The sequence below is a fragment of the Euwallacea similis genome, chromosome 12, assembly GCF_039881205.1.
Source record: "Euwallacea similis isolate ESF13 chromosome 12, ESF131.1, whole genome shotgun sequence".
Taxonomy (NCBI): domain Eukaryota; kingdom Metazoa; phylum Arthropoda; class Insecta; order Coleoptera; family Curculionidae; genus Euwallacea; species Euwallacea similis.
Window position 1 is genome coordinate 2,615,944 of NC_089620.1, and position 16,552 is coordinate 2,632,495.

Genomic DNA, 16,552 nt, shown 5'->3' on the forward strand with positions numbered 1-16,552 from the left:
AACTTTTGACTTGAACTAAATTTAGGATGCCAGACAAAAATTAATTAAGAATTAAAAAATTTTAAAATGCAACAGAAATAACCATTGTTCATCGTAGTGAAAATTAAATTTCTAATTTCCTCTTGGCTAATATTTTCTCAAATTGTAAATTTCCCACTTTTTTGCACTTTATGATTCATCATTATTTTGCAACCAAAAAGAGAGTCCAGTCACTGAACACAACATATTTTCTCTAATTTTGATGAATAAAATAATAGTTTTCTTAATAGAAATCAATGATTAAACAGTTATATAATGAAAACAGATACTTTCATTTCATTACTCAGTTAAGCTAAAAATCTAAGTACACCGAAAGAAATGCTATAAAAGTGTTCTAACAACGTTTTCATATTTCTCAAAGATATTTAAAAAAAAAACAGAGCCTTTTTGAAAATGCATTATTTAGATTATTTTACAATTTTACAAAAATCACCTAAGAAAAATAAATCCGGCGAACAGCGATAACTTTTAAAATTTTAATATTTAATAAAACATAAAAAATGTTCATCCTGTACATTTGTTTCGTAATCGTATGCAATGTAGTCGTTTCAAATAAAGCCTTAATATCGTTTTCAGCAAACACCGTGTCCGCAGTATGATTTTGTCTTGGAAGTGAGTAATAGTTTATCCAATATTACTCTTTTTTCCAACTTTCTAGCACAATAGCAATTACATTAACATACGTAATCAAATATATTTATTTCTTTGAAATACACTTACAAAGCAGTATTGTCTATTTACCAATAAATCGAAGGTTTAAATAAATGTTTTCCATTATTTTCTATCATAACAGTCGAAAAAAGTATATCTCATTAATGGAATTCATTACGTAACGACCAGAAAGTCAAGTGTACGTATATGTGGTGAGGTCATTGTGGTGTATCAATTAACAATCTTCGCTGCTTCAGTCCCATTTAGAGAAGCAAAAATTATGCATGTAGAAAGTACCCAGGATCATTGACCACTGAAGAAGGTGGAGGTCGGTTTTATTTCATTGGGAAGAAAGTTGTAGTACCGTGATTTTTGCCGGTCAGGTGCTTTGTTAACCGCTGCTTTATTACCTTGCAACCTGAACTTAAACGCTTTGTTAAATATTCACGTCTTTAATGACAACAAGCTTTCTCCCTTTAAAAATTTCCCATTATCTTGGCTGATTGAAGATTGAAATGGGCTTATTTTGACTTGTAATGTTTTATAATCAGTAACGTTTTTTTTCGTTATTGCGCTTTCTACAATATCTCAGCAGGGAGTTCTTCATATGCCGCTTTTCCCAATTATTTTTTCTTATAGTATACTCATCAAGCTCCAAACAGAAGATGCATAACTTAGTTGTTAATCACCCATATGATGGAACATAAATATTGCCCAAACAGACATGTTACCGATACCTGTTACCAGGATTTCCCTGTGTGACATGACCGTTAAGTCCATACGAGTGTTCCACCTTAAAGAATTATATATTCCAAATATGTTCCCGGAGTCACGGATGAGTGACAATTCATTAAAATTAAACGCAAAATAATAGAGATGATATAATAAAAAACAAATTAGTGGCATTATGTAATTTTAATCAACCAGCGCAAAATATAATACTGCAAATTGTTATGGGAATATGATTTATAATTCGCCGGTTTCGCTTGGATTTGTAAACAATGATTAAGAGAAGATGGGTGCTTATAAAAAATTGTCCGGGAAACCCAGATTTTTATCTCCGTGCTCGTTGTCCACAATGGTAATAATGATAAATGTTAGACTTAACATGCAATATTTTTGCCTTATGCTTTATAGGAACATCACGTCTACAAACGTTTGAATGAGGATAAATGGAAATACCATCATTAAACCGACCCCAGGTCTCGCCTATGGTGAGTCTCTTGAGCAACTTTAAATCCATTGTTGGTCAACCCTGTATAATAAGGAGCGAAGGAGTAGGAAAGCGACGTTTTGTTTAACGTTTTCTTCTTGATACTTTTTTAGATAATAAGAAGCGCTTTAAGCCTTTGTTGGCGGGGAATTTAAGCTGAACGTGGATTTGATTTATCTTATTACAATTTAACTGCGTTCACCTTAATGGGAAGTGGAAAAATATTGAATCAATTCATCAGATCTGCCTCTAGGTTCGACCCATTTATCCACATGTAGGGGCGGGACGCATGGAAGGTGCGTTAAGGTAAAACTTATTAAACCACTAATAAATTGGTGGCAGGGAGGCAGTTCGTTATAAAAGACCCATTATGGAACGGTTTTACTCAAATATGGGTTTAATAAGGTCTGCCTTAGTCTTTTGTCAATGAAGTCCTCCTTAGTCAAATCGGCACTACTGTCTAATCTTAATTTCAGAACTTGTCTAATATACACTCATCGGAAAAAGTTTTGCACCTCCTCAATATTTATATTTTCATGCATGTAAATAATACATTGGGCAGAGATGGTGACTCAGTATGGATGGCTATGAACAAAAACCAAGGAAGCAAATAAAAAGTTGTGGTGTATCTTCTTTATTGACATTTTTGGCTTCCCTTTAAGAAAAAAAATTGCTTCAAAAAATGGTTCATTATTGATATAATATGGAGGTTGCAAGATTTGGTGTGTGTAGATTGCTTTGATTAATAGTGCGGTAGTCCAGAAACTCGAACAGGTAGTCACTTGGTAACCCACAGCAAGATATCATAATAGCTATTTATGTAATAAGTACGTAATATGAAGTTTTATGAGACGAATCAGTTTATGCCCGAGTTGGCTTGTGAGCAAGTCGTTTGCTTACGCATTTATAAGTTTTTTCCGTTTCAGGTAAATTTATGTATAATTTAAAATTAAGCCAAAATTAAAATATTTCCGTAACACCTTAATCACCTATTAAAAAAAAATTACGTCCGTCAGTCAATATTCCGTCATTAACAGTTAATAAGCAAACACATATGGTATCGGAATTATTTTGCTAGGATTGTATGTTAACCCCTTTTAGAGTACTAGAACCAAAATAAATCACTTTATGGCAGCAAAACAGCATCGTAAAGATCCTTTTATAATCAAATCGGAATAATAAATAAGATTATTATTCTGAATAACAACAATTAAGAGTTACTCACCGTGGATCTTCCCTGCTCTTTGCCCCATTCTCGATAATCACGAAGGTCCAATCATCACAGGTATGTGAACGTGAAAACCCGACCATTGTTGTCATAGTGTACTATAAATAATAAGCAATAATAAATAAAACATGTATTGCTCATATGCTATCAAAAAAATACAAATTGTTTCGTCAATAAGGTAGAGATTAGCTTAAGATATTAAACTAATCGTACACTAGGTATCTAATTGCAAAATGGTAAACTTATTCCTTTAAAGTAGTGGCAAATTCGATAAATTCATTAATTAAGCATATACGGTCCGATAATTGTCTGAAATTTTTTAATTTTATTTTTAAACATGAGAAAACACAATGCTGATGATGACTGTTGGAAATTGAAATGTCGGACTTCAAATAGGACATCACCGCGTTGTAAAAAAACAAAAGATGCAATGATGAAGCGTCAATCATTTTGAATTGCTTCACCAGACGAGGTGAAGAAAAATGAAAACCTTTTTTCAAAATTTTAGTTTTTTTTTCAAATACATTCGAAAGCTTTCAAATTACGCGACTTCGCTCCGATTTAACCAACCCCATGTATTTTATGGTTAAAGAGATTCCCACGGTTGATTTTTAGAAACGAAAATCCTGCATACGTTTGGGTCGTTATATCCAACGTATATATGGTAGTAATATTGTCGCGTATGTATGTGCCTAAATGAAGATAGTTTTTCTTCACAACCTCTATTAACTAACATGTTTACCCAACTCCTAAGCGTCTCATTCGACTCTCTTACTTTTTCTTACTTTTCTAGTTCGTCTCCATCTAGCGCCATGTATCCTTAATTTTTACAAAAAATTAGAGCTACCATTAAATTCGTATTATTTTTATTCTGAAATCCATTCTAAACGCAATTTTACAAAAGTCTGCGAAGACAATATTATACGCATATAATTACACTCAAAAATGCGGCCACCTACTTGATACACCCATTGACAGATAATTGCATTTGCCTCTATGATAAATGATCTATTCAGACATGGTAAATTACTAGAAATATGCAATCAATAGCCGTCCGATTAATTATTTTTTTAACATCACACCTTGTGCAAATGCGTATTGATTTATGATATGGAATCAATGCCCCTAGTTGGAAGGTATTTTTCATAAATTGAATGCACCTATAAGTAATCGCCTCCAAGAATAGCAATAAATGAAAAGGTAAATGGGTGAAACATTGTTTTGAAATTAATGGGAGCAATGGTTGTTTGTGTAGCGGCACCTGTTTGAGATAGGACGTGTATACTTTGTCGCTGTCGTTATATTAGTGGGTAATTGATGGCTTTTCGAATTTTTATAATGATATAATAAACATACAGCCAACGTCAAAGAATTAATATAAAAAATAAATATTTTCCATTTAATAAACGGTAACACGGTGTCGGATAAGAATTCATTCACCGATTTGAAATCTAGCTCTCACTATCTCAGTATTTCAATTGACGTGCTGGTTTAGGTTATCTGAATCTAAATCTACGCTTTGCTAAACCCGACCTTCGTACACTTCGGCATTCATAAGAAACACCTACATGGGTGTCAATATAGCATCTAAAAAAAAAAAAACGAATTTATGTGTAACAGGCATGTAAGAGGATCAGATTAATTTAGGTTCACATGTGGTATCGTGGCTGCCAGATTATCGCGAAGAAGCTCAATCACTTGCATCAGAATCAATAGACAGAAGAAACAATACTCAGATAGGACAAGCCCTTCCCAAAAAGCAAAAAACATATATGGGGGGTTGAGCAAATTTTGGAGAACAAAATGGAAGAAATCATCCTTGGAGAAATCTCACAAGTGGTCAAAGAGTTCAAAATAAAATAGGTGCCGAGTCCCGATGGTATTCCTGACGAAGTACTGCTGGGATGTATGAACAACTTCTAGAGCGAAAGAAGTATAAGGCCCTATCAGGGCGTGGAATTGCATTCAGGCGATAAGGGTAACAAGTGCCTATACGACGGTGGGAAAGGATCCTGTACTAGCACTAGATGCCGCTAATAAGGCTGAGAATGGACGAGAGGAAGTTAACGTGGAAAAATAGGAAGGAGAGTAGGATATATGCTAGGGAGAGAATGCTGAAGCAGTGGAAGAAAATATAGGAGCAATGCGAAGGACAGATAAAAGTTCTAGTGCCAAGCCTAAACGAATGGTACAAGGCAGAATAGATGTAGTGCAATTATGCGGTGACCAAGATATTAACAAGACATGGAGTCTTCGGTAAGTATCTGGGCAAAATAGGGGTGAAAAGTAAGAGCTACTGCTGGTTCTGCCAAGAAAGAGTTGAGGAAACTCCTGAGAGCATCCTGCTGATGTGTTGTCAATCGCAAACATAGCAGGAGAGAGCGAAAACGAGTGAATTAAAACTGGAACGTGAAACAAAAGGGAAAGAACCTCACAAAGTGTGAAATGAAGTGGGTGGGGTTTAAAAAAATGGTGGAGGAGATTATGGGAATGAAATCTGTGGAGGATTACATGAGTGAGGAAGACAGTAGGAAGTTAATAACAAGAGAAGATGAGTGACTGTGCGTGTGTTATGTCTCAAAGTAATGCCGACAAGGCAGATGCGGAGCTAGGGAGAAGAAAAGAGATACTTTTAGTGGTGATAGGGTTAGAGTTGGAGTTATCCCAAATCACACACTACCCAGCTGTTACCCCCGGGCTGTTTACCAAAGGCACTAAACTGCCAGATGTCTTTTAAACATTTTCATCTCTTCAGGCAAAAGAAAATTAGCTAGTGTTAAATTATTACAAGTGCAAATTACCAACCCATTTTTTTTTAACTTAATTAGTAGTAGTGTTGGGTATCTGGTAATGTTGTTAAAGTTCATAAAATAGCAGTTATTTCTTGCAACTCACAATGTACTTCCTTGAGAAATCTACAAAATTTAAATAGGTATCGATTTTGTTATTTTTTAACCGTCCCATAAGATCGTGTCAGCTATTAACATATCATAATTTAATGATATTTACGTAATAAGCCGAATTTATCATCAATTTTTTTTTGTATTTAAACGCGTTATTAAGCATATCCTTAAAACGGAACTGGAACCACAACAACTATTTAAATGGGTTGATTCAAGTAGTCGCACCTAACTGGAACCCGCCCTGCGCACAAGAAAAACAAGGCCTCCGTATAAGTTATCTGGACTATTTAGCAAAAAAAGTATAAATTAATATTTGGAAAAAAAAGTTGCTCCTTTTTTATGTAATGCGGAATTCAGGATATCCTGTATTAGATCACTGGTGTGCCGTCCTTGACTTTATGGTGCCTAAATTAATATGTTGCTTGTATTACTGTTTATATACCGGTCAAGACCGAAATAAATACCTATTTGGTATGTGGTGAATGTGCTCAACAATTAGGAAAATATGTCTGACTACCTTTCATGTCCACCCACTTTACGCCCGCAGTAGCCACCCCATGATTAGTTTATTTCTCAAATTTTTGATTCAACATTATTAAATAGGGAAATTTCAGTGAATGTTCTAAGTAATTTTGAGAAAGATTTACCTATGGCCATGGATAAAACGTAACTTTAGAATACCTTCTAGTTATGGCAAAATTCGTTCCAGACTAACCGCAAATGATGTCATGAATTTATTGTTTCTTAAAGGAAAATTAAGCCAAAAAAAGAGATAAATAATAATACATTTTAATACGCAAACCCCATAAAACAAATAAACGAGGTTGTGCATTGACCTAACACTTCATTATTTCCCTATTAACGACATACTTATTACGAAATTACCGCACTATAATTTTTTAAAGACGCGGTGTATATCATTTTTAAATTATGTATATTAGAAATTACTCCTTGTACACGCCTTCTTAGATCAGAGTATTGATTAATGTTATTGCTGCTGTGATTTGGGTCAAAATAAAAAGAGGGCCTATTCTTAGCAGCCATATCACGTGCAGATTAAACAATACGTTGAAGGAGTGGTTCCCTTCCTTCCGTTGTTTTGCGGTGCTTATCTATAACAAATAGTGCCTACCTCTGGACATTTTATGGCTGATTTGCTCATTATGTTCCTTGTTGCTATAAAACTAAAGATCTCAAATAAGGGATTACACTAATCGAATATTTACTGATCTTTGAGTAGATTTACTGGAGGATAATGCTGAATGCATCCTCTGCGTGATGTGCGAATAAACAGTAGAGCAATGCTGAGAAAACTGAAAAGTTGTATGGCCATTTCAGATATTTTCAAACAAAAATTAAAACATTGCACCCATTAGAAAATTTCTTAGTGACGCTCAGTAATGCAGCTCAGTAGATCGAGAGGAGTGGCAAGGAGAGGAGAGGAGGGGTGAATAGGATGGCTTGATCTAATGATACAATTTGGCTTTTTCGTGAGGAGATTGTTTGAGTTACTTTCAGAACCTGCTTCAATAGAAGATCTTCGGCAACATATTCTTAAAAAATGCAGATTTATAAAATCCATCTACGGGTCAATTTGTCAAAGTACCCAAATAGAATTTGAATTTACATAAAATGCACTTGTTTAGTGTGTTTTGAGCATAAACCAAAACTAGAAGAGATTATTCTGCAAAAGAGTGGTTCACCTCCTGACTAAAGAAAAGGTGCTATTTTTAATTTGGTTCTCCACACCCAACAAACGCAAAAGTTCCAACGATCAGCATTGAACCGTCCACTTCGACGTGTAATAGCTCGCCGGACTTGGATATTTTGAAAACTCAAGAATGTAATAGAGGTCATTTGAAACCTAAACCGTTCGTCCGAGCCCTTAGCAAAGGGTTGACAAAAAGCTGATTGGAGACAGTTGATAACGATGTTGGATAACACATTTCTTTTACATCATCATAAAACTTATTTTATTTACGTCACTCACCTGGATTGGACTCACTGTAATTTGCAAGCTCAGGACGTAAATTGCATCTCAACTATTATTTTTAGCTTGGCCTAGAGATGTTTCACGAGATTCAGTTGTTTATTAAAACTATTTTATTTACATTCGAGTTAGAAATAATGAAATAACAACAATCTTTTAGCTAAAATGAAAACAATTGTTTTTGAGGTTATGATGACACAAACAAGAGAAATGGCGGGAAAGCCTTCAATATTATCATCCTGTCTCTCTCTTTGAGTGGCACAAACTGGAATTAAGAAACAAGGATAGATATATGAGGGGCTGGTTCTGTATTGCACATATTCACGTTCCTTATCTGGTATTCGTCTGGACGTGTTCGTGCTCTGTTTTACTTGCAGCGACCGACTGACCCATATGCCATCCAAGTCTATCTCTTTATTAAGTAAACATCCCCTTTAACTAGTACTAAAACGCTTCACAATGGAATGTGTGGAATGTAGGTCAGCACAAGCGTACTGGATATAACCGGTTCTTGGTGGCGTCATCATTTTTTGCCCTTTAACTAGAACTCGCAGTTGAACATTTGCAATCTGGATATAACCGGTCCTTTACACGGATTTTTCCATGAATTGTTTTTAAGGAGGCGCCTGCATTTATATGTTAAAGGGAGTTTGAAGAGAGTTCTGGATTAATTTTTCAGGGAATTAAAAGAGATATATGTATGTAGGAGTATATGTAAAACTTTATATTATTAAAATTACCTTAATGAGGGCTAGTTGATGAGCATATAAAATACACGTACCTTACTATCAGAACTTAAACTTTAATTTCCATATTAATATTGGAAAGTTGTCTATTTCGCGATTTTCATTCAGAAATCTATATAAATCTTATCGTGGTGAAATTTCTGTCAGTGTTTTTTACCGTGACATTATTGGCCACAAAAAAGCCCAGCTTTCCCTCCATCTAACCAGCCTTTTACCGTTTCCGAGATCCTAATAATGTGCCTTGAATCGCAAATTAAACATCGGCTAACAATCAGACTCTTAGTACACCAATTTTAGCCACTGAGACTTTTTTTAGTGATAAGAAAAATGAGACGAAGACCAAGGCCAAGTACAGTTTTGGATCAGGATTGTTTGTTCGTTACTATTTATCTGATAGATTTATGTTTGGGGATCCAGGTAGTTCAGTTAGGGGAAGAGAAAACACCCCGTAGAGATGAAAAATACGGTTTTATATTTTTCAAAAATCGTGCTTATCCAGTAAATTTCTTTCAACAATTCACATAAGATCATGAGATTATCTTAACGCAAAAAATAGAGCGTGTTTTGGAAACCTATTTGGGAGCGATAGACTAATCTGAGACTTTAGAAAGAACGAGAGTTTCAGTCTCAGAGATCTTTGCTGGACAGTTTTATTACTTTCTCTGCAGATAGGTACATTGTTGTTATTATTGGTCAATGTTTGCCTGAACACTTAGTAAATGGTGAATGTTATTCCCAGTTAGTTTTAACAGAGAATAGTGCGCAATTCTATCCCTACTGTTGAGAAAGGCCTTATTCCCAAATAAAATTAAAAGAAGCAGATTATTTTATAACATTGCTGGATAACAAACTTGGTTAACAGCGCTGTCATGAAACTTAATTCGTTTTCTGCGCCACTGATCTGAACTCGAGCCACTGTAATTGTAAACTATAAAACGTCCACAATCTAGAAGACGACCAGGAAGCTTTACATTATTTGTATGCCATAAAAGCCAATTCCCTATTCTATACCTTCTATTTAATTTATTTTTGTTGGCTGCTTCATGTTTAAAAAATGTGTTTTATGCTTTGCTACTTTTGTTGGATTTATATCCACGTCTGTAGGCACAAAATAAAACAGATAGTTCAAGAAATTGAGCAAAAAATGAAATTCTATTGTAAAATGTGAGTCCAAGTCAACATATGAAATATTTGGATGAAAAATTTACCTATTTTGAGAGAGAGTGACTGAAATTAATTTCTATAGCTGCGTAGGTGCATGTGGTGGCTGAATAGAAAATATTTAACATTGGTGAATTTATTAACGCCACGTAGCTCTAAAACTAAGCTTTCCAGATCCATGTTCACATTAATTTTTTTTTCACAACGCTGTGAGGAGTTTATCTTAATTAGAGAAAAAACGCTGATAAAACAGATTTACTTTTGCACTTGCAGAAAGTGATTTTACAGCTATTCTTTCCACAAATAATGGATAACGTTTCTTATCTATTTTCCCATATGCTGAACTACACTCATACTTAAAAATCAAATCTAATTTTTTGCTTAATTTCTCAACTTCCAATCATTGGATCCAATCTTTGGAGACAAAACAGCATTTATTAGTGACATATGACTGTTTAGGTATAGGAACATGATACATAATTTTAAAGGAAATTTAATGGATCTTCAGCGCATTTGCTGATATACAGGGTCTTCAATTAAAAAAAGAAACATATTTTAGGTAGATTTAGTGCGTAATCGTAATAGCTTTAACGTTTAGTTACCCTGAACAAAGCAGATCCACTTCTTCTATATGGAGAAAATTCGTAGATTTTCCTCAAACAATTTCCCAAATTTCTGCTCCTTGGGAATTCAACTTGCATTCCAATAGATCTTTTATCCGTACCATTTTATGAAGAAAAACTAAGAGTATTAATTAATATTTTGGACACTGTTAGAGATAGATATAGAAATTATTAAGCAGACATTATAAAAAAGACATAGCGAACCAAAAATAAAAAAACACATAGGAAGTTCCATTTAATATGTACACATATCGGGAGTTGCTAACACCTTTTTATACAAGGCGTCCCCGAAACAATGAAGCAAAGTACTAGTGTGCGCTGGAAAGATTGGTTCCGACTCTATGAGTTTTCGTCAGTTCGGTTTATCTCAAGTCAATTAAACACAGACAAAAATTGGCGTTGTCAACTGCAGTATGTATTGCCTGGAGAAAAATACCTTAGGAGCGTCATGTGTCTTTTTTGTGAGACCTAGATCAAATTTTCGAAATTTATTCTGATTCAATTTTTTTAACTTATTTTTTTTTTAATAGACTGATCAATGTTTTTTTGTATACATTCTGTATATAATGGATGTCATGGCAAGCTAGAAACATAGAATTGACAACATTACTTATCTGATTTGTCAACAGTGGTCGGTCTGACCGTGGGCAATGTCCTTGAATTGAATTCCCTAGACGCAATGCGGTTCCACATTCATGCCATGTGGACGTAAACGAATACACCCAGTATTTTCCCATCTCTAATTATTACTATTACCGGTGATCGGTAATTTACCGAACAGCACTAGAAGCACATCACTACAAGCAACGTCATCATGCGATGTTACGTCCGTTTTGACATTACTCTACGTGGACCAATCACACTTCGCCAACACTGACGTTCCTTCATTTGTGTATTGTACGTTTATGCTGTTGATTTTTGAGAATTTTGCTTTAAAACACCGAAAAGTGATAGTGTTCAGAAGGAATAATTTGTTCCTGTTAGTAAGATTAATTTTTGGGTATCGAAACATTCAATTGCAAAGCTAAATTCTTATATCAATCAATAACAATCCGGTAACAAATAATTTTCAGTTTCTTTATTCTAACCTATAGAGGTACTCCTCCAATTATTTACGGATTTTTTGCAAAATTATAACTTAAAATGGAGGTACACGTAGTGTTTTTATTTTGTCTGGCATTTGCTCTATCTGTGCAAGCTCTTAAACCGGGAGAATGTGAGGGTAAGTAAACTCATATAACCTTTCAAATTTCTTGCAGTGTTTATTCTCCCAAAACCAAAACGACAAGCAAAAACTTCTAATACATATGACCCCTTTAAAAAATAACTTAAGGTCCAATATCAAACAGCTGTAACGTTGTTCCAAGCTCAATCCTAATCTTGACTTCATTCCACTTTGTGAATACCTAAATATCATATTTTAAAGTTATTTTTTGGTGACGTCACCTATTGCCCATTAAATCCGTAACAATATGAAATATGGTCAAGTTTCAAGTGATTCTTAATAAAATTACTTGGACTAAGCTAGTTTTGGTCAATTCAAGTGTATGACAGAAATTGTGACACTTTACACATTATTACATTGCACATGCTTTAAACATCAGTGATCCTTTTTACATACTATTTTTCTTTACACTGTACCTAAGAATCATTAAAGGGCAATAAAGAACTTTATAATAATTTTTTCAATGTAAGAAAAAGTGTTAAAACGGTATGAGATAACTGCATGCCTGCATTCAACTAGGCATTTGTCTATCTCTCGAATTATTTAGGTACAGTTATTACCCACCTTACCATACACTAAATTCAGACTACAATATTCCATATCCAGTATGTAATTGTTGCAATAATTGCTCGCTGTACATTATTAACAGGCAAATGAAACCCATTTCTGCTGTTCTGACTGCATTAAGGATATAAAATTTTATTTAATTTCTTTTCTAATTTGCTTTATTTTAACCCATCTTGTCCCAAGCATCGAAAAATTAAACAAAACGAATTTTTTGTTTGTAAATATTTATTTTGTTACATTTAAGAATACATTACATATGTCAAAAAAACTAGAAAAAAATTATGTACAAAAAAAAATACTGGTGCGTAAACGAACCATTGGGAATATATATGAAATACTGTTTTGGGACACATAAGGATACTACTAATAATTTTAACGAAAATTTATACCATAATGTTACAATCTTACATAAAATAACTAAAATTGAATTATTTTGTACATAAAACTTTATTTCATATAAAAAACAGCATAATATTTCATGGTGCATTAACGCACCACTGGTAACAGACGGTCATCAGTAGACCAATAATGTTGAATATGTGGTAATGAATGGTAACCAGAAAAAAGTAAAATTCCTATAAAATTTAAAAATTCGTTTTTTGATAATAAAAATTCATGGCGGTTATTGTCTTGAGCATATTTTACCGAAAAATTTAAAACCAAGTCAATCACTTCGTCATCAAAAAACATAAAAAATATTTCAAGGGGAGTTTTCCCCGAGAGCTTATTTTTTAGTTTCTCGCGTGATTGAAATTCATCAGATATAGGTGCGTGAGTATATTCAATCTGACCTTTCCTCCATTTGACTGTAGAAGCAAGCCTTTCATTTGCCGAAAGCAAACGTCTCCTTTTGGACTCCCAAAGTTTCATCATCCGATGAATCCCATTGAGCTTCATTGGTCAACAAAGTACAGGACTGATTCGTACACGACTGATTTGTATATTCCGGTAGATGCAATTCGAAAGTTCCAACTATATCAGTTGGTTCCTCAAACTCTTGTAGATTATTTTCATCGTTTATATTTTCCTCATCGGTCAAAGTATCCACGTCGGGTGGAATATAAACAGCGTCAATAAGTTCTGAAAATATTATCTTTTCTTACTTTTAGCTTAAATTCGCAAAAAACTGAATATTACCATATTGCATCTAATATATACATATAAAAATATGTAAATACAAGTAATACTTACGACTTTCATCATTATTCTGCAAATCCGTCACGATCTCCTCCAAGGCTGCTTCTAATTCTTTTTGAGTAAAATACTTCGAAAACGACATATGGATTTTTTTGATTGTAATTAAATATCAAATGAACGGACTACAGCTTATATGGCGCTGAACCGATACAAAAAAAACACTGGATGAATACACGGTCACTCAACAAAACTACACTGTATAGTTACTGAAATTCTAATAGGCACCTGGGTTATAGAGAGATGTGAGTTTTGTTCGCTTAGAGAGACTCAAACCAACTAATTCGTTTTTTCTTCATCGTGAGATCATAGCCACAAAAAAGAGTATTGAGTCAATAAAAATCCAAATGATTTTCTCATGAGGATCAGTTTTCAAACCTATAAATTGATTGGAAATTTATGCCTATATCAACATTATCGGTAATTACCTTATTTAGTCTAAGCAATAATTTGGGTAGATTTTGTGAGTAATGACATTATTTAGTCTGAGCAATAAATTGGGCAGATAGATGGGTTTATTTATTCTAGAATAGTGTTGGGTATTTTCCCAACACAAGAAACAAATGAATACTAAACAATACACTAATCGGCGACTATTCACTCTGAATGCACACACTTTTCGAAAATTGCAATAACTTGATTTTATTTCATAGATAAAACCAGTGGTGCGTTTAGGCACCGGTATTATTTACACAAAATAAGTGATAATTTATATGACAATTCAAATGCACTTTTTCTACTATGTAATCTACATATTATAGACTTATCAAAAATGATTATACTTTGCAAAAATAAATTACCTTACTATATTTGAATCACTTCAACATTTGACACAAAATTATGCAGCGTTTTCCATGACTTTAAGATGTCATAATTTTTTTGTTTTAAAACAAAAATCAACAGTATGTACGATATTAAGTTCTATAATCTAATAGTAATAAAATTTCTAAATAGATATGAAAGAATATATATTGGATTTAGCAAAAAAAAATCATAAAATGTGTGGTTCGATAATGCACCACTGGGACAAAATGGGTTAAACGACATCCCCTCTTAATTTACACTTAAACATACCTACTCCTCTGATTAATAGTATATTGATTTTCACATTAATCAGTTCTTAGTATCTATAACTAGTGGGAAACTGGCTCCAATTCTAATCATTTATTTATTTTCTTCAGTGTGTATCAAAGTTCTTGATAAATTCAGGAACACATTGTCAGAAAATGCTTTGACAGACTACAAGAAGATTGAGACAGAGTTCAAAAATTTTTGCAAAGGTGTAAAGAACAAAGAAAACAGATTTGTAAGTATATGTTTTCAAGAAAAGTATGTTATATGACAAACTATTTATATGTATATTTGGGATCAAAAATATTATAGTTTTTTGTTTTAATACTTTTAATATAACTTGTTAGATTCTCAGTTAACCTGCTGAGTTCATTTTTACCACTCTTACAGGGGAAGTGAAAAAATGATATTTTCATAATGTATGATTAATTGGTAGATACTTCTGATCACAGTACTACAGAGCTACCTTTGGTAAAGGTTAAAATGGTTCAATATTTAGAGACTATAGACAAAACAGCATTCATTTGTGAAATATTACGGCTTAGTTATAGGAACATGTTCCATATTTTTAGTCTTTCAGCATATTTATTAATATACAGGGCGTTCTAGGTAAAGAAAAAATTCACTTTAGGCAGGTTTAATATCTCACCATAAAAGCATTAATTTTGAGGTACTCTATGCAAGGTAGAACATTTTTTTTCTACTTAAGGAAAATTCCTCAACCTGTCCAATCTTCAAGATTTTTGCTTTTTGTGAATTAAGTCGCGTTGTAAGAAGTGCTACTATATTTTGAACAGGTTAGTTCAGGTTACCAGTAAATCTAAAAAAAACTGCAAAAATTGTATTATTTAATCTTTATTCTCTTCTAATGCTTTAAGAATATTTGCATCGGACGTTCATAAAATAATATTGTTCCGCTTTGTTCCAATAGTAGTTTTACTTAAAGGAACCACCTTGTATAAATTCATAATTTAATAATATTTTAAGGTGTATCCTTTTTTGCACCTGAGTGTTCAAGAGCAGACTTAGCAGGTTGACACTTTAGGTCGCCGATGTTATCATGTCGATAATATTTGCAATATCTTATTTTCAGTGTTATTATATTGGAGGGTTAGAAGAATCTGCAACCGGTATTCTAGGCGAAATGTCTAAGCCTATGTCCTGGTCTCTACCATCAGATAAAATCTGTGAGAAACTGAAGAAAAAAGACGCTCAAATTTGCGAACTCCGTTATGACGTCCAAATAGACCTAAAAACTGTCGATCTCAAAAAACTGAAAGTTAGGGACTTGAAAAAGATTCTAAATGACTGGGGCGAAGAATGCGAAGGCTGCATCGAGAAAAGCGAATACTTGAATAGAATAGAAGATTTGAAACCAAAACACACTGAGCTATAATGTGATTGAATTTCTAATTAGATAGATTTTTTAAGTGAGTGTATTTGACTGGGACGAATGAGTGGTGCGATAATTGGAGTTTATCTTAACAGAAATATTTATTTTCATGTATGATGTCTTAGGAGATTTCTACTTTAAATAAATTGTATAATTTGGCTTATGTGTATCCATTATTATATTATTTTTTTCTTTTCTTTAGTTAACGCGATCATTAATCAGGAAAGAAAACATTAATTGATAATTGATTTAGTTGGTAGGTAAATTATTTTTACTCTCTTAGCAGCTGTCAACATTTGGAATAAAAAAGTGTTCAGTTAGCTGTATCTATTATGTGTTTTTATCAGAGATAACAGTGAGAACCCAAACTAACCTTTCATGTCCCCGAAGGAGATATTTATATTCCTCTACATTTTCATATTACGCTTCATCGGTCCGTTACCTACGATAAATAGGTATGTAAACTGAAATTTTTATTAAAAAATTTAACATAACGTATATGTTGTTTCAACTTAGTAAAAATCATACATATTTAGTAATAATCGTGT

The 16,552-nt window shown here is 33.3% G+C and overlaps 1 protein-coding gene across 1 annotated transcript; it reads left to right on the forward strand.

Moving 5' to 3' along the window:
- Positions 1-11,440: 11,440 nt before the first annotated feature.
- On the forward strand, positions 11,441-16,330 carry Manf (mesencephalic astrocyte-derived neurotrophic factor). The gene is made up of 3 exons (XM_066395887.1): positions 11,441-11,776; positions 14,722-14,846; positions 15,705-16,330. Exons 1-3 carry the CDS (start codon positions 11,698-11,700, stop codon positions 16,005-16,007), a joined length of 507 nt encoding a protein of 168 aa, XP_066251984.1. The 5' UTR covers positions 11,441-11,697; the 3' UTR covers positions 16,008-16,330.
- The last annotated feature ends 222 nt before the right edge of the window (positions 16,331-16,552 follow it).